The following is an 18,572-nucleotide window of genomic DNA, read 5'->3' as shown; positions in this document are numbered from 1 at the left end:
TGGAGGAAGAGGGATTTCAGGGGCCTAGAAGGGGGTGGGGTGGGGGGAGGAGGCGCTTTCTCCAGAACCGAGCTCTGGGCCCCCTCACTGGCCCCGCAGGACTCAATGACCCAGAGCATGTGGACCACCCCATCCCTCTCTCAGTGTATATTGAGTGCTGCACTGAATGGATTAGTTCGGAATTCTAAACTGGCAGAAAGTAAAGCCCAGAAACAAGATCCGCCGTATTCCCGCTTGACTGCCTGGTGATGGCACGCGGGTTCCCATGGGCGCTCACATCCACGCTCTTCACTGCCGGGCCCCAGCATTTAGAGATGGTGAAGGTGTCTCCCTTCCGCTGCATTCCTGTTGGGAATTCACGAAACAGCACCTGCTAATTTCCCAAGGGGTGTATTCTCCAGGAAAACTGCACTTGAACAAGGATTCAGGGTTTGGTCATCTTCTGACCTGCATATATAGGGTCACATAGCCCACCAGGCTCCTCTGTCCATGGGATTCTCCAGGCGGAATACTGGAGTGGGCTGCTATGCCCTCCTGCAGGGGATCTTCCTGACCCAGAGGTCATACCTGAGTCTCTTAGGTCTCTCCTGCATTGGCAAGGGGGTTCTTGACCACTAGCACCACCTGGGGAGCCACCTAAATCATGGGGCTCCCCATTCCTGCCACGCACCACTTGGGGTGCGTCCCGCTGGATCCTCAGAAACACAGAGGCATCGTCCCCTCTGGGGGCAGCTTAATATGCTCATGTCTATTGAAGTATTTTTGGAAAATAAGGTCATTGGTTTCTTCAGCAAATATTATTATGAGCTGACTATGCCCTGTCAGTGAAGTCGCTTAGTCGTATCCGACTCTTTGCGACCCCAGTGGTCTGTAGCCCCCCAGGCTCCTCTATCCATGGGATTTTCCAGGCAAGAGTACTGGAGTGGGTTGCCATTTCCTTCTCCAGGGCATCTTCCCAACCCAGATATCGAACCCAGGTCTCCCACATTGTAGGCAGACACTTTACCGTCTGAGCCACCAGGAAAGTCCTTGTTGCAAGGTACTACAGATACAATGACCAAAAATAAGATAAAATGAAGACATGTCTGTGCGCCCAGAGACTTGTAGCGTAAACACCAACAAGAACTCTAAAGAATGGTACGGATCACAATGGCAGTGGTGCACATACAATGGGGTGCCCAAGAAGAGGTCACTAGTAGAAAGATGAGCAGGGGTTGGACAGGCGTGCAGGGGAGGTGAGAATGCCAGGCCTGAAGCTGAACCAAGGCAGGGGGTTTGCGGGGCTGACCGGCACAGTGGGGACAGCACAGATAGGGTAGACCTCGGGGCAGACCAGGTAGTTTTCAGTGTGAGGCAGTGGATGGATCACAGCCGGCTGCACATGCTGTCGCTGTTTTTAAAAATTGTGGCAGAGGCTTCCTTGGTGGCTCAGTGGTAAAGAACGTGCCTGCCGACGCAGCAGACATGAGTTTCGTCCCCGATCTGGGAAGATCCCACCTGCCATGAGGCAGCTAAGCCCGTGAGCCACAGCTACCGAGCCTGTGCTCGAGATCCCGGGAACTGCAGCTGGGAGTGCGCGTTCCACAACTGCTCCAGGCCTTCGTGCCCTGGAGCCCTCCCACAGCGACTGTCCCGCAGCCCCTGCGCTCGGCAGCTGGAGAAGAGCCTGCGCAGCCACAGAGACCCATCACAAAATAAATGCGCATATGAATAGTATTTGTATGTTTTCAGATTTCAGTGGTGTGTGGCAGGAGTAAATAAATGAATAAAGGTATTGTTTTAAATTGTGGTAAAGTAGACATAACATAGTTCTTCTGACTGCAGGGCCCCAGGAAGTGCTGGCCTGCTGGAGCGGGCTTTGGGAGGGGGGTGGTTGTGGGCCTGGGTCCAGGGTCAGCCTGCAGGTAGGCACCTCTACTTCCCCAAGGCTGGGATCTTGGGTTCCCTGACCAGAGATCGAACCCCGGGCCCCTGCAGTGGAAGCGCCGAATCCTAACCACTGGACTACCAGGAAGTCCAGTAATGCATCTTAATTAGCCAGTAGGCAGCTCCCTCCTCCTTGTTCTCTTATTAGAGTTTTTTAATCAGTTTGTCAAATTCTACAAAGGAAAAAAAAAAAACTATTCGGATGTTTGGCAAGAAATGACATCTTTACTACATGGGGCCTTCCAATGAATGAACACAGTGTAGTTCCATTTATTTTGATCTTTTAAAATGTTTTTCAAAACAGTTTTAGACTTCCTTATGTAAAAACCTTAACAATCATTTATAAGATTTGTTCCTCAGACTTTTCTATTTTTGGTGCTGTTGTAAATGTTATTTTTTTAAAGTTCATTTTCCATGTGTGATGTATTAAAATGTGAGTGATTTTACCTATTGATATAGAATCTCAGAGCTTCCCTTGTAGCTCAGATGGTAAAGAATCTGCCTGCAATGTGGGAGACCTGGGTTTGATCCCTGGGTTGGGAAGATTGCCTGGAGAAGGGAACAGCTACCCATTCCAGTATTCTGGCCTGGAACTCCGTGGACAGAGGAGCCTGGTGGGCTGCGGTCACTTGGGTTGCAGAGAGTCGGACACGAATGAGCAACTTTCACTTTCACTTTTCATAGAATCCAGATTTATTGCCACTTTCTCTTAGTATAATACTTTATTTGTGAATTCCTTGTACACCTGTATATACAGTCATGTCATTTGTGAATAATGACAGTTGCATTTCTCCCTGCCCTGTTGTTATACCAGTTTTAACTTGCTTAACTACACTGGCTTGCACCTCCAGTACAAGGCTAAATAGAGAGAAATAGAGATATTCTTGTCTGATTCTTAATCATCCAGAAAACGTTTCACGGTTTCGCCATGAAGTATGGTGCTTGCAGAGGGCTTGGGAAGTGAACCCAGTGTGTCTTCCGCCCAGTGTGTTGGAAGGAGGAGGAATGAACTATTGTTCAGAAAGTTTAAGACAGTGTTCAACGCCCTGTGTTACCCGCTCTCCTAGTCTGTGGTCCTTTAAATGCCTGGCACATCCCCAGAGACCTTTTGCACCCCTTGGGGGTGTTAAAATGGTACCATGTCACCTCATCGTAACAACTATAGAGAGTCTCATGTCCCTTGTTTTCCCTCTGACCGCCGGAGGCCAAGTTCTCCAAAAAGTGGAGATGATAACCTCACACAGTGTGGGCCACACCTCCCCTCCTGGGCTCTGGTTGGCCCTTAGTTCTAACAGTGTTTGAACCCAAATTGTTGCTCAGGAAAAAAAATCCCAGCCACACGCTCAAGACCACTCATTACCCGGAAACAAGCCCGTTCTAGCATGTAACACTTGACGTTTTGCTCTGTTGTCTTGTTGAGCAGAATGAGGACTTTATTTGGAACGTATACGAAAGAGTAATTAGGGACTTCCCTGGTTGTCCAGGGGTTAAGATTCACCTTCCAATGCAGGGGGCGTGGGTTCCATTCGTGGTGAAGGGGCTAAGATTCCGCCTGCCTTGTGGCCAAAAATCCAAAACATAAAACAGAAGCAATATTGTAACAAATTCAATAAAAGACTTTAAAAATAGTCCCCATCAAAAAAAAGAAATCTTAAAAAAAGTCAACAGGAGGCGATGTGCGTAAGGGGAAGTCTTAGACTGTCCCAGATACTCTCTGAGAGCATTTTACATGTTGCTAAACGCTGTCTTGTAATACTGTAGAATTTTATAGAAACCGACAGCGAGGGCAATGGCATCCTCCGACGACGGGACGTGAAGAACGCGCTGTACGGCTTTGACATCCCCCTCACGCCGAGAGAGTTCGAAAAGCTCTGGATGAGGTGAGTGGCATCTGAAGACTGTCCCTTCCTTCCTGACTGCCAAATTCAGCACCGGGCTTTCATCACAACTCGGGGGTCAGGCAGGGCCAGGAATATTATTCTGTGGTTGTACCTGCCCTGTTCACCCCCGAAAGCAGCCTTGGCCAACAGGCCGGCCTTTTGAACACAGGAACCAGGTCAACACTTGTCACCAATATTGGACGTGAGGGTTTTGCGTTTCTCAGGAACTGCGCATTTGAGCACATCCTTTCACTGTTTCGGAGAATGAAGTCAGTCCCCAAAGACTCATCTCTAACACAACTACCTCTGTGGACAGATCTGCAGTGGGTTAAGGGAAACGCAGTCTCCCCATTGCCCGGAGATGGAAATCGATGCTACACAAGTGTTTTATAGATTAGTAATTTGTTGGAAGAAAATAACCAAACTTTTGGCAACTTGGAATAGTTTCCCGAGGGTGTCTTAAACTGAAACTAGGAGCTAGTATTGGCTACATTTTTAAAAATGTACTTTAGGCTAAGCTGTTTCTGAACCAGGCCCCCCATCACAGTGTTCCCTGGGTGGATGTCTAAGTTTCGAGGTGCGCTCACCACGTGGTCCATTTCCGAGTTCCAGCTCCGTCCCTGAGTTGCTTCCTCCTCCATTATAACGTTAGTCGCCGCTGGCAGCCCCCAGGGTCGTACCCCAGTACTGCAGGTCCTCTCGGGGGCCAGCTCAACGGCGCAGCTCATGCAGTTTTTCTTCAGCATTTCATCTGTTTAAAGTGGAAAGCTATAATGTTGGCCGAGTTTAGAATTAGGTGGGCTGTTTTGTGTCTTAATTTAGAAAAGCATCTTGAAGTTCTTACAAAACCCTTATTTTTCTTCTAGATCAGTTCCAACCCAGGGTGAGTTTGGTCTCCCGGCCCGTTTTCCCTTTTAACAGACTGAGTGAGTGGGTCCACCTGAGGACTCAAAGGACGGGATCGCAGCGGGCAGACGCATGGAGCTCTCACCACGTAGACATTTCGGATGATGCGGTGATGACTGTGTCATTCTGACATTTAGGAAGCTGTTGGTGGGCACGAACACCACCACCCCCCCCAACACTGGTGTGAGCGTCGCCTGTTATAAGTGCCAGAGGAGGGACAGGTCCAGCAGACAGGGAGCTGAAAAGAGGCGCTCTGGGTGTGGAGGAGTGATGCTGAAATGGTTCCTAGGGTCTAGATGGGGCAGGCAGATGGGCGAGGGGCTCTCCAAGCGATACCTGGGCTCCAGGCTGAGGAAGGAAAGGCGAGGCTGATCGCCCGGTGCAGTCCTCGCTTTCGGGCAATCCTAACGGGACATCTGGAACAATGCAGTCTGAGTGGCTGCGAATGTGGGTCAAGTCTTGCTTCGGGAAGATGAGTCAGGAGGCCGTTCAGAGGAGAGATTGATGGGGGGTGTGGGGCATAAGGGGACGGCTGTCTCCATCAGGGAGGGGTGGGATGAGCCCCCAGGCTGGGTGCCAGCCTTAGGGATGAGGGGTATGAGAGTCAGGTGTCCCTGGGGGTTCCCTGTGGAAGGAGGGCACGCCTAGCCCTCTTCCTGATGGGAGACAGGCAGGCTTCCCTGTTGATGGAAGGGAGACTCTCACCATTACTTTCCGCTGAAGTTTCTTCATCCGTGTATTTCCACTATTCTATAAATACACAATGTCTACCCTGTGCTGCAAACTGAGATGAGGACTTCGTCCACCTTTGTGTAGCCAGCTGTCCGCCGTGGACGGTGAGTGGCTGAGAGCTCTGCAGCCACGTGGTCATGACCCCTGCCTCTACCCCTTCACAGCGGTGCGGCCCCTGTCCAGCTACTTAACTTCTCTGGCCTTGCTGTGCTCTGCTAAGTTAACTCCAGTGGTCAGGGTCAGGGTCAGGGTCAGGGTCAGCTGCAATAACAAACAAGGCCGACATCCCAGGGGCTTGCCCCGGTAAGGACGTCACAGTTTAATGTGGGTGGTGGAGGGCTCTGCCCACAATCATTCGGGGACCAGGAGCTCGCCCCCCACCCCATCCCCTGATCTCACATGTCTGGCAGCAGAGAAGGGGAATGAGCACAGAGGACCGTCTGGTCAGCTTTGTAAGGTCCGGGCCTGGACACGTGACAGTCACTTTGCCCAGACTCTGTGGACCAGAATCCCTGCATGTGTCTGTACCCTGGCCAGGGAGGCTGGGAGAAACAGTCTGGACGTGTGTCCAGGGAAAAGGGAAAGAGGAGCAGAGGTGGGGAGCCCACGATGGCGTCTCCACATGCGGAGTCACCTCCAGGGTGGGTGGGTAAAGGGGCGATGGAGACAGAGGGGGCCCCAGGAGTGTGTGCACAGTGTTCTGGTGGGGCCACAGAAGATGCTCTCATATTTACAGCCGAGCAGGACCTAAGGGAGAGACTGATTACAGAGATGTCAGATGGACCAGAAGTCTGAAAGGGACTGTGGAGTTACTCAGAGGCCAGGAGGCTGCTGTCCATCCCCTAGGGCTGGAAGAGCAAGGAGAGGGTTACCCAGAGACAAGGGGCTGCTCCCCACCAGGGACTGGAGGGCAAAGGGGAGACAAGGTATTTCCTGGAGACCAGGAAGTGGCCTCCACCCCACGATGCCTCTCAGAATCTGCTGGAATCTCAGTCGCTGGGCTGAGCAGGACCCCCTGGGAACAGCCTGGCCTTGGCCTCTCCCCACCTCCGACGGACACAGCTCCCCGGGAGCAGCTTCCCGGGGAAGACAGGCAGAAGGACAAACACAGGGTTGAGAGCCACCAGATGAATGTGCAGCCAAGCGGCAAAGGGGGGTCACATCCCAGGACTGCGGGGTCACCTGGGGGGCCCCACACATCAGCTGAACCACATTGTGAAGGGAAGGACAAGGTGGGGACTTTGTTCTGAAAGCCAAGTGTTTAGTAGGGACAGATCGAGGCAGGTTTCCACAGTCTAGAAAGATCAGTCTGGCCACAGGGAGGAGGATGAATTGCCAGAGAGGCAAGGGAGGCACAGAGGTGAATTTGGGGCTGTCTTGGGGTTCTAAGTGAGAAGACGGGGTAAACTTCCCTGGGTGGGGGCCTGGAGGACTGGGAAGGAAGTGATAGGTGTGACAGAGTTAGCCTTTAGCAGCCTAGAAAGGGGCTTCCCTGGTGGCTCAGCAGTAAAGAATCCACCTACAAGGCAGGAGAGTACAGTTTGATCCCTGGGTTGGGAAGATCCCCTGGAGAAAGAAATGGCAACCCATTCCAGTGTTCCTGCCTGGAGGGCTCTAGTCCATGGGATCACAAAAAGTCGGACATGGCTTAGTGACTAAACAGCAGTGGCAGCTGGAAAGAGAGGCTGAGTGATGAGATCAGACGTTCCTTGGACTTGTCTGATGAGCTTGGGCAGAAATCAGGAGGCCACCCTGAGGTGGCTGAGTAGCCCACAGCTGAGGGCTGTGCTCTGAGCAGGGCTGTTTCTTGTCCCCTGGAGCCCAGGGTGAGCTGTGTGACCTTGGACCAGTGGCTCACCTTCGCTGAGCTTCAGTCAGCTATCCCATGGATGGCATGGCCATGTGACCAAACAGTATAATGAGGCAAAGATAAGCATAAAATCTTTACTTCGCAAAGATAAGCATAAAAATTAGTAGCAAAAAGATCACAGATTTGAAATTACCTTCTGATAGCAATATTAATGCACACTCATTTTAGAAGACTTGGAAAATCCAGAAAAGCATCAGTCAGTTCAGTTGCTCAGTAGTGTCCGACTCTGCAACCCCTTGGACTGCAGCATGCCAGGCCTCCCTGTCCATCGCCAACTCCCAGAGCTTACTCAGACTCATGTCCATTGAGTTGGTGATGCCACACAACCATCTCATCCTCTGTCGTCCCCTGCTCCTCCTGCCTTTAATCTTTCCCAGCATCAGGGTCTTTTTCAGTGAGTCAGTTCTTAGCATCAGGTGGCCAAAGTATTGGAGTTTCAGCTTCAGCATTAGTCCTTCCAATGAATTTGAATATTCAGGACTGATTTCCTTTAGGGTGGACTGGTTGGATCTCCTTGCAGTCCAAGGGACTCTCAAGAGTCTTCTCCAACACCACAGTTCAAAAGCATCAGTTCTTCGGTGCTCAGCTTTCTTTATGGCCCAACTCTCACATCCATACATGACCAATGGAAAAACCATAGCCTTGACTAGATGGATCTTTGTTGACAAAGTAATGTCTCTGCTTTTTAATATGCTGTCTAGGTTGGTCATAGCTTTTCTTCCAAGGAGCAAGCATTTTTGAATTTCAAAAAAGCATAAGGAAAAGGAAAAGATAACAGCAAGAAAGCAGCTGCGCCCCACTCAGCAGGCATGACAAACTCGGTGGTGTGGTTTCTCATCCATTTTCTGGGCATTTCTGTGACCTCGGCTCACCGTGCTCGCCCTCCCGCTCCTCCCTCCACTGGCCTGCTCCTCTCCACGGTTCAGTGTTTGCCGACACTACTCACCCCGGTCTCCTCCCTGCGCCTCCCCGCCTGCCTGCTGCACGAAGCAGAAGGTGTGGCCTGGCAAGGGGGCAGCCAGCACCGGGCTGCCCAGGGTCCCCCTGCCACTGAGCCTCCCGCAGCTGCTCACACAAGGGGGGGGGGCATTCTTCCACCCAGCGTGAGTGACGGGGACCCCAAGCAAGGTGGGAGCAGCTGGGGCCAGTGTGACACTTTCTGCCAGCTCCCGGGGTCTACTGGTGAGAATAAGAAAGCCCACCCCCAAAACTGGGTAGCTGGAAGTGATCAAGAAAATAACATTCAGCTCTTTTGAAAACACAGAATTAGAAAACATGGAGAATATAGACAAAATAATTGTCACCCCCCGCCGCTCACTCAGCACTTAGGCGAAGCACCTGCACTCTATTAGAGCTTTGAGGCGTCCGGAAGGTCTCATCGACACCGCAGAAGTAAATTAATGCATTAACCCCCAGATCTCAGTGACTTGGCACGTGGATGTTTTGGTTCTTATTCACCCGAAGTCCAGCATGTCTAGCAGCTCTTCTGGACTCTTCTCTTCCAACTGGTGATTCGGGATCTGGCTTCCAGAGGTGGCTTCATTCCTCAGCAGGGTCCCCGGGGGTCTGCAGAGTGAAGCAGGTCAGCCCAGAGTGACTCACCTCTGCCCCCAGCCATGGCCGAGGGATGGGTGGGCTGTGGCCCCCGCTGACCTCTTGGGGCGGACAGAGTGGGGCAGGTGCGTGTTAAGCAAGCCTGGCTCACCGAGGGTTAAAGATACACAGCTCTCAAACCTGGAGGAGGCCCTAGTGAAAGGAAACCTCCTAAGTGAAGCGATAGGATCTTTCAGCCCAGGATTTCAGGACCAACACGTTTGGTTTCAGAGAGATGGCTGAGAATAAATTACAGGATGAATGTGCATTCGCTCATTCCTTCATCTGAGGTGATCATTGAGCAGGAATTTCCTGAAACTTTCGAGATTGCAGGCCCAGTGCCAGATTCAGGGGTTTCAGAGATGAAGGCAGCCCCTTGCCCATGACTCAGCCAGGAAGACAGCATCCGCATGCCAGGAGAGAGAAGCCAGGCAGCCTGGGCTGTGGGTGTTCCGGGAGGGACCCTCGGTGTGCGATGCCTGACCCTAATTCCCAAATAAGCAGTCATTAACCAGAGCGGGGAGAGGGCATCCCAGCTAGCGGAGTGGCCCAGAGCTGGGGGGGCGGGAGTGGAAGGCCCCCAGAAGGGGGAGGGTGCTGCCTGTGTCAGCAGAGCCCGAGGGGACAGGGAGCCCCAGGACCAGGGCTCCAGGGGACATTCCCTTCTGGGGGCTCAGTGTTCTGAGCCCCTTCTGTAGCCTAGTTTCCTTGGGTAGATTTCTGTTATTTTGGACCTAAAACCAACTTTGCCAGGAAACTACGAAGCTGGTGTGTTACAAAAACACACAGATGACTCAAGCAGGACAGCCAGCAGCCTGGGAAATTTGACTATAGAGGTCTGTTGTGTACAACCAGCTGGTCACGCAGACCTGGTAGAATGTTCTGGAGGTGATGCCCAATTTATGCACATTTCTTGTTTGGGTAGATACGCTGTACATTAGCATTCCAAGATGAAAAGCGAAAACTATTACAGAATCCCTGTGTCCTGTGCATCGGCTCACATGAACACGTGTGATTCATGTGAAGCTTTGGGTTGTCTCCCTAGGCTCTGCCAAGAGAACCTACCAGGGGCTGTGCTGGACTGGAGAGCCCCGGGATGGGAAAGGATTTGGAAAGGCTGAAGGAAGAGTTCAGGAAAGGAAGGACTGGGACTTCCCTGGTGGTCCAGGGGTTAAGACCCCACCTTCCAATACAGAGAGTGCAGTTCCATCCCTGATGGGGGAACTAAGATCCCACATGCCACAGAGTGTGGCCAAAAAATTAAAATAAATAAATAAAACTTGTTTAAAAAGAAAGGAAATAAAAAAGAGAAGGTTGAATGGGACGTGCTGATGCCAGGAGTCTAGTTAGAAGAGCTGGACATTAAAGGGGGCTCAGCTTGGCGAGGACTAACCTGGCAGGCCCCTCGCCCTTCACGAAGGGTGTTCTAGCAGCTGACATTCTCTGGAACCAGGAATGCTGGGCAGTCCCAGAAGGAGTGGGTCTCCCTTCTCTGGCGTGGCTGCATCCGAGGCCAAACGGCCACTTACCGGGGTGCCTAACGGCCAGACTGTGGCCCTGGGTGGGGCCGAGGCAGATGGTATCTGGTCTGTGCCCCCCCACCAGCCTGGGTGAATGTGCCCACTGGGCACCAACCCTCAGGCAGCCGGACACTTCGCGTTCTGCAGGGCAGCTCTCTGAGCAGTCACGCTGCCCTCGCCATGGACGTTCCCGGAGAGGACCCACATGTCCGAGCTGCCCAGGACCGCGTCTCCCTCTGCTGCCAGCCTGGGTCGTCCGTGGGGCTCACACCAGATGCTCTGAATCTGGGGTCAGTGGTGTTGGAAGGTTCTTCTGTCATTTATGTAAGAATCAAGTGCTAAACCGAGCCTGAACGAGTAAGACTTTCTCAGCCCAGAGATCGATGTGAATGTATTCACGCCGTGTGTACAACCGAACGGCTGTGTGTGCAACAGACAGGCAGTAATCTGATTATGTCATAAATTAGTGGCCATTGCCACATGCAAATGTGAGTTTTTATGGGCCCTCTGCTTTATATGCACATTTTTCCTGGTGCATCTGTTGCCGAACCATTTTAAAATTCAACCTTTATAACCAAGTTGATTTTTTTTTTTAATGTGACACAAAGGATTATGTAATGAAGGGTGAGGTTATGTAAGCTGAATTAACTGTCTTATTATTCACATGCATAACAATATTCTAGTTGCAGTTGTGCAATCTGGTCTTCTGTTCCTTGGAGATGCGGAGAGACTGTGTATGATCTTTATCAATGAAGTGATTAAGAAGTGTCTTTTCATTCAGTCCAAGTGTCACGATTTAGAGTTTGTGGCTGGGAATCCCGCGAGTGTCCCCCGCAGGGACGGCAGGCCTTCCTTAGGGACACGCACGCTTCATGTTCACTTGCTCAGTGACCAGGTATTGATAAGGAAGCATTTGCAGGGTGGGTTGCTGGAAGCTGTGAGTTTGCCCATCAAGGTAAAACAAGGCACGTTTCTCCTCAGGAAGCTTCCCATCGAGCCAGGAGGGGAGATTCGGACTGGAGCGGGGGACGTGGAGGCAGGGCATGCTTGAGACTTCGGGTGGCCCTGGTCCCAGTTCCCCAAGCACACCTGCCCCCGGTCCTCATCACGGCCTGGAGGGCCCCGGGGCGGCGGAGATACAGTCCTTTGACCTTAGGACCAGAGAAAGAGAGGCTCCAGACGCGTGCCCTGCTGGCCGGGGCTTTCTTGCTGGGCCGGTCGTCTGTGCACCTTCTCTCAGGGGCCCTCCCCCTGGGGTGGGGCGCCGTCGGGGAGCTTTCTTCCAGGGTTGTCTTTCTAGAGTGAGTCACAGCTGCATCTGGTGGCATGGGGCTGGCAGAGATGTGATGCAGCTCAGGGTAGGACCACGGCCCAGGGGTCACCTCGGAGCTTGAGAAATGGCAGCCCCTCCCCCTCCCAGGTGCCCTGATGGAGACCTAGACGCCCCCTTCGCAGCTGCCTAGTCACCAGCAGTATGGGGAGCCATTTGCTAGCGGCACCAGCCCTTCCTGCCACCTGGAATAGAAAGCCAGGTAAGGCTTCCTGGGGGCACTAGTGGTAAAGATCCGCCTGTCAATGCAAGACACACATGTCAATCCCTGGGTTGGGAAGATCTGTAGTAAGAAATGGCAACCCACTCCAGTGTTCTTGCCTGGGAAATCGCATGGACAGAGGAGCCTGGTGGGCTGCAGTCCATGGGGTCTCAAAGAGTCGGGCAGACTGGGTGACTAAACATGCACACACAAGCCCAGGAATCAGAGCCCCCCGTGGGCCTCCTCTGGTGGGTGGGCCACTTCGTTCTATTTTAGAAAATTCATCGAATGAAGGTAGAATGGTATTTTGTGAGGGTTGCAAGCCCTAAGGCTGTACAAATAACAGATGCCACTATGCCAAAGACTTTGATTGTGTGGATTACAGCACACTGTGGAAAACTCTTAAAGAGATGGGAATGCCAGACCACCTTATCTGCCTCCTGAGAAATCTGTATGCAGGTCAAGAAGCAACAGTTAGAACTAGACATGGAACAACAGACTGGTTTCAAATCGGGAAAGGAGTACGTCATGGCTGTATATTGTTACCCTGCTTGTTTAACTTATATGCAGAGTATATCATGAGAAATGCTGGGCTGGATGAAGCACAAGCTAGAAGCAAAATTGCTGGGAGAAATATCAATAACCTCAGATACGCAGATGATACCACACTTATGGCAGAAAGTGAAGAACTAAAGAGCCTCCTGATGAAAGTGAAAGAGGAGAGTGAAAAAGTTGGCTTAAAACCCAACATTCAGAAAACGAAGATCATGGCATCTGGTCCCATCACTTCATGGCAAATAGATGGGTAAACAATGGAAACAGTGATAGACTTTATTTTCTTGGGGTCCAAAATCACTGCAAATGGTGACTGCAGCCATGAAATTAAAAGATGCTTGCTCCTTGGAAGAAAAGCTATGACCAACCTAGACAACATATTAAAAAGCAGACACATTACTTTGCTAACAAAGGTCCATCTAGTCAAAGCTATGGTTTTCCCAGTAGCCATGTACAGATGTGAGAGTTGTACCATAAAGAGAGCTGAGCACTGAAGAACTGATGCTTTCGAACTGTGGTGCTGGAGAAGACTCTTGAGAGTCCCTTGGACTGCAAGGAGATCCAACCAGTCCATCCTAAAGGAAATCAGTCCTGAATATTCATCGGAAGGACTGATGCTGAGGCTGAAGCTCCAATACTTTGGCCACCTGACTCCTTGGAAAAGACCCTGATGCTGGGAAAGATTGAAGGCGGGAGGAGAGAATGAGATGGTTGGATGGCATCACTGATTGGGTGGGCATGAGTTTGAGCAAGTTCCGGGAGTTGGTGATGGACAGGGAGGCCTGGCATGTTGCAGTCCATGGGGTCACAAAGAGTCGGACACGACTGAGCGACTGAACTGAACTGAACTGAGAAAGGTCTGGAAGTTTCTCCCAAATCCTCAGTAACAGTGCCAGCAGTCAGGCACTGATCTCCGCCTGCAGGTGTGAGAACCCCCCACCCCCATGCTCACAGGTGCAGGCCAGGAACCCAAGCGCAGACGGTGGGGAGGCGGTGATGGGAGGACCTCACTGGTGTTAGACCTCACCACTCTCCCTGCCTCTTAGTCACAGGAGGGAACACTCCTCACCTTCTGGGACAGAGTACCTGATGAAAACAGGCCTGGGTGCTGGGAAGGAGGTGGAGGTGGGGTCTGCAGGCCTGTGGGTGCAGAGAAGGGAGTGGACAGGGGGCCTTGGGCTAGCACCCACCTTGGGGGCTTCTTACCCCACATCCTCTGCCCACCGCTGCTCCCCTGGAGAGACGAGAAAGTCAGGTAAATAAAGCCATTTTCCTTGTCATCACTCAGTAGAAAGGGTCACAGAGGACCCAGGGAGCATGTGATTCTGCAGTCCTACCGTGTCGGGTGGGCTGAACACAGAGAGGGGCCCTGCCTCCCATAGGAGAGCCGGCCGCGTTGACGCTCCGGCCGACAAAGCCCCAGACAGCAGCCAGCTGGAGCGTTGCACCCCAGCTCCATGTAAATATTTGGTCCTCAAAACACTGAGTTCATCTGAGAAAAAAAATCACCTTGACAAAATGCTGTTTTTACCAGTCAGAGAAGAGGACCAAGCTCTTCTGCAAGAATAAATGCTTTTCTTTAAAGAAAATTGAAAACTTGCCTTAAAACTTTTTATTGAAGTAATTCTTTCTATTCTATTTGAATAATGTTGGGGAGATAAAAACCCTTCATTATGCTTTTTTCTTAAAAAAAAAAAGAATTATAATTCAGAAAAATCCCAATAATAGAAAATGGCATAAAAGGTACGCAGTGTAATTCTTATCTTGTTTTCCTTCCTCGCCTCTCTCGTTGGTTGTGTGTAATTGGCATCTCTTCAAAGAGGAAATGGGGAACTGAAATCAAGGGGCGTTCATTTATTTGAGTATTAAGACTGAATGTGCTTTTTTTTTTTTTTTTTTTGTCGGATTTTTCTTCTGAACCTTAGCATAGTTCTCCTTTTGTGGAGGTGCTCAGTAAAAGACCCCTGAATGAGCGGAAGGGTTCATTTTCATTTCCGTGGTCACGGTCATCTTTCTACCAAAAGCTGGTGGGTGAATCCGGCTGCTCTCATGGGGTGAACCAAGACCACCTCGAGTGAGGTGATCCTCCTGTTGACTGGAGCAGTGGGTTTCAAGGGAATGTTGATGAGCATATGGATGGCCTGGGGATCTTGTTAAAAACAGATTCAGATCAGGCCTGGGTCGGCCCTGGGCTCCAGCACATCTGACTCCCTCAGGGAGGCCAGTACTGCAGGAACCTAGGGTGTGAGGAACCAGGCAGATGGAGTGTAGACGGGGTTAAAGCCTTGCGCATGCTCCCTCGGCAGCTACAGCTGAGAGTTTTGTGCTTGTCTTTAAAGGTACGACAGTGAGGGAAGAGGGCTCATCACTTACCAAGAATTTTTGCAGAAACTGGGGATTAACTACTCACCAGACATTCACCGGCCCTACGTGGAGGAGTACTTGAACTTCATGGGTCATTTCACGAAGCCTCAGCAGGTGCAAGAAGAGCTGAAGGAGCTGCAGCGGAGCACAGAGAAGGCCAGAGCAGCCAGGTGAGTCGGTGAGCACCTCGCGGGGGCTGGGGTCCGTCCCACACGGACCCTGGTGGTTCTGAGCCTGTCCCTCCCGGGGCTGGCAGTGCTGCTGTGAAATTGTCACACTCGTTCACTGCTGTAGATTCTAGTGCGTGTGCGTGCTCAGTCGTGTCCGGCTCTTTTGTGACCCCATGGACGGCAGGCCACCAGGCTCCTCTGCCCATGGAATTCTCCAGGCAAGAATACTGGAGTGGGTTGCCATTTCCTTCTCCAGGGGATCTTGCCGACCCAAGGATGGAACCAGCGTCTCCTGTCCTGGCAGACAAGTTCTTTGCCACTGAGCCACCTACAAAGCCCCTGTAGATTCTAGAAACTGGTGTTAAGTCGCAGAGCCGTGGAAACAGTGACAGACTTTATTTTCTTGGGCTCTAAAACCACTTCAGACAGTGACTGCAGCCAGGAAATTGAAAGATGCTTGCTCCTTGAAAGAAAAGCTATGACAAACCTAGACAGTGTATTAAAAAGCAGACATTGCTTTGCCAACAAACGTCTGTAAAGTCAAAGCTATGGTGTTTCCAGTAATCATGTATGGATATAAGAATTGGACCCTAAAGAAGAATGAGCACTGAAGAATTGATGCTTTTGAACTGTGGTGCTGGACAAGACTATTGAGAGTCCCTTGGACTGCAAGGCTATCAAACCAGTCAGTTCTAAAGGCTGAATATTCATTGGAAGGATGAATGATGCTGAAGTTGAAGCTCCAATACTTTGGCCACTTGACTCAAAGAGCCAACTCATTGGAAAAGACCCTGAATGCTGGGAAAGACTGCAGGCAGAAGAAAAAGGGATGACAGAGAATGAGATGGTTGGATGGCATCACCAACTCAATAGACACAAGCCTGAGCAAACTCCAGGAGATGGTGAAGGACAGGGACACCTGGTGTGCTTCAGTCCATGGGATCGCAAAGAGCTGAACACGACTTAGCAACTGAAGAACAGCAGCAAAACAGAGCCATGATGGAGTTAAAGAGCTATAATCCTACCCAGCCCTACCCAGCCACACTCTCAGATCATTCATATTCTATAGGTCACCCTTGGGCTCCAGAATCACTGCAGAAGACGATTGCAGCCATGAAATTGAGAGACGCTTACTCCTTGGAAGGAAAGCTATGACCAACCTAGACAGCACATTAAAAAGCAGAGACATTACTTTGCCAACAAAGATCTGTCTAGTCAAGGCTATGGTTTTTCCAGTGGTCATGTATGGATGTGAGAGTTGGACTATCAAGAAAGCTGAGGGCAGAAGAATTGATGCTTTTGAACTGTGGTGCTGGAGAAGACTCTTGAGAGTCTCTTGGACTGCAAGGAGATCCAACCAGTCCATCCTAAAGGAGATCAGTCCTGGGTGTTCATTGGAAGGACTGATGTTGAGGCTGAAACTCCAATAATTTGATGCAAAGAGCCGACCTATTGGAAAAGACCCTGATGCTGGGAAAGATTGAGGGCGAGAAGAGAAGGGGACGACAGAGAATGAGATGGTTGGATGGCATCATTGACTCGATGGACATGGGTTTGGGTGAACTCTGGGAGTTTGTGATGGACAGGGAGGCCTGGTGTGCTGCAGTTCATGGGGTTGCAAAGAGTCGGACACAACTGAGCAACTGAACTGAACTTGAGAACTGAAGCTTTTAGGTCTGTACTAACATACACACCTGGCCCCTCCTGGGCAACTGGAATGCAGGGCTCAGGAGGACACGCCTGTTTCCCCTTGGTTTAGAACAGTGCTCGACACCTAGCAGGCTCTCAGTGAGGACTTGTCCAATGAGTGCATGAAAGGACACATTCTTAAACTCAGCAGTTCAACCTTGGAGTATTTATCACACAGAAATAATTCAGAGGAGTTCAGCAGGTCCAAGGTATGACTTGCAGTGTGTCTTCAACAGCAGCAACAAAGTAGACACCTGTTCATTGCAGAGGAATACCCTAGCTTGTAGAGAACACGGCTGCAAGGAAGATGAGGTGGTGTGTGCCAGTTATAGTCATCATCATGGAGCCTGTGGGAGTGTTTGTGATGGAAGACTGGTGGGCAATGAAATTTTAAACAGTCTGTGTGCCTTGATGGTAACCACACCAAACATACGTGCCTGCCCACGAGGACCAGAAGATGCTGTGCAGAAGGCATCATGTTGTATTTGGATGGTGAGACTGTGCATGGTTCTTTTCAAAGCTTAAAACTAGTCACTAAGGCCACATTTTAAAATGTTTAAGGAATGGATAATGAAAATGTGTGTGTGTATATGAATATGTATCTACACACACAATGGAATATTATTCAGCCATAAAAAAGAATGAAATCTCACCAGTGGTGATATCATGCATGGATCTTGAGGGCACTATGCCAGGTGAAATAGATCAGTCAAAGGAAGACAAAAACGGGTGGTCTCACTTGTACGTGGAATCTTAAAACAACAACAACCAGAGCAAGCTCGTAGATCCAGAAAATAGACTGGCTTTTGCAGAGGTAGGCGGGGCAGTGTCAGAGGGGGTGAAGGGGTCCAAAAGCGCAGCTTGCAGTTACGATAGGGTAAGTCCTGGGGACGTGAGCACAGTGAGGTGAGCGTAGTTAGTAGTACTGTGCTGTGTGTTTGAAAGAGTAAATCTTCAAACGTTCTCATCCTATGGATGGTGACGAACAGTGTCTAGACTTATCCTTACACCTGACATCCTTACACTTATCCGCACACCATGTCACAGTGTATACGACGTCAAGTCATTATCTTGTGCACCTGAAACCGACACGATGTTATATGTCAATTATGCAGCAATAAAAAGTCAAACGCGGGAGAAAATGTTGCCACCTTTGACGTGACGTGAGATGAAACAGACGCTGCGTCAGTCCCGGTCCTGGGCGGCTCCACGGCGCTCTCATCTGTGTGTGTGCCCGTCTGCCGTCTGCCACTGCGGCTCTCTGTCCACACCATCTCCGAAGGAGTGAATGAGCTAAAGAATCCCCCGGAGGAGACAAGCACTCCAAGGACACAGAGATGGGATGTGATGGCTGAATGGGGTTTAAGAGAAAGGCCTGTTGAACGCACCCCTGAGTTACGTCCAAGTTGCTAAGTTATAAAGCCCAGAGGCAGAGAATTGAGTTGGTGAAATTTCAAGTAAAACTATGCACAAGATTGGCATAAATCACATATGCCATAAAACGAGTGAAAAAGTGGAATTTATCTTTCCCAGACAGGGCTGGCCTCATTACCCACGCGTGTGCCCCCTTCCCTCCCCTCCTGCCGCTTGTGAGTAATGAGGCTCGGAGAGGAGCCGCGCGTCCTTGGCGATGCCCACACACTTTCTCTTCCCGCTCCCGTTTACTGGGCGCGTGTGGATCCGTGGCCGGGAGCGCTCCGAGCCCGTGGACGATGCCCCTCACGTCTTCACAGCGCCAAGCTCGGCGAACTGACGCACGCTCAGCCAGTGCCGTGCCGTCATGCTGTCCTACCCAAGAACACAAGCCCTGTCCATAAAAGTTCCCGACCGGCCCC

General features: G+C 50.9%; 1 protein-coding gene across 1 annotated transcript in view; it reads left to right on the top strand.

The window, feature by feature from the left end:
• EFCAB6 (EF-hand calcium binding domain 6) overlaps nt 1-18,572 on the top strand; it is a 232,641-nt gene that overhangs the window by 162,098 nt on the left and 51,971 nt on the right. Inside the window, exons 22-23 of the mRNA XM_068971554.1 lie at nt 3,688-3,806; nt 14,854-15,048. Of these exons, the coding sequence (XP_068827655.1) occupies nt 3,688-3,806; nt 14,854-15,048 (314 nt within the window). The remainder of the gene's footprint in view (nt 1-3,687; nt 3,807-14,853; nt 15,049-18,572) is intronic.

Source organism: Capricornis sumatraensis, chromosome 4, assembly GCF_032405125.1.
Source record: "Capricornis sumatraensis isolate serow.1 chromosome 4, serow.2, whole genome shotgun sequence".
Classification (NCBI taxonomy): Eukaryota; Metazoa; Chordata; class Mammalia; order Artiodactyla; family Bovidae; genus Capricornis; species Capricornis sumatraensis.
Note: the sequence above shows the minus strand (reverse complement) of the source record. Positions and strands in the feature narration are given on the sequence as shown.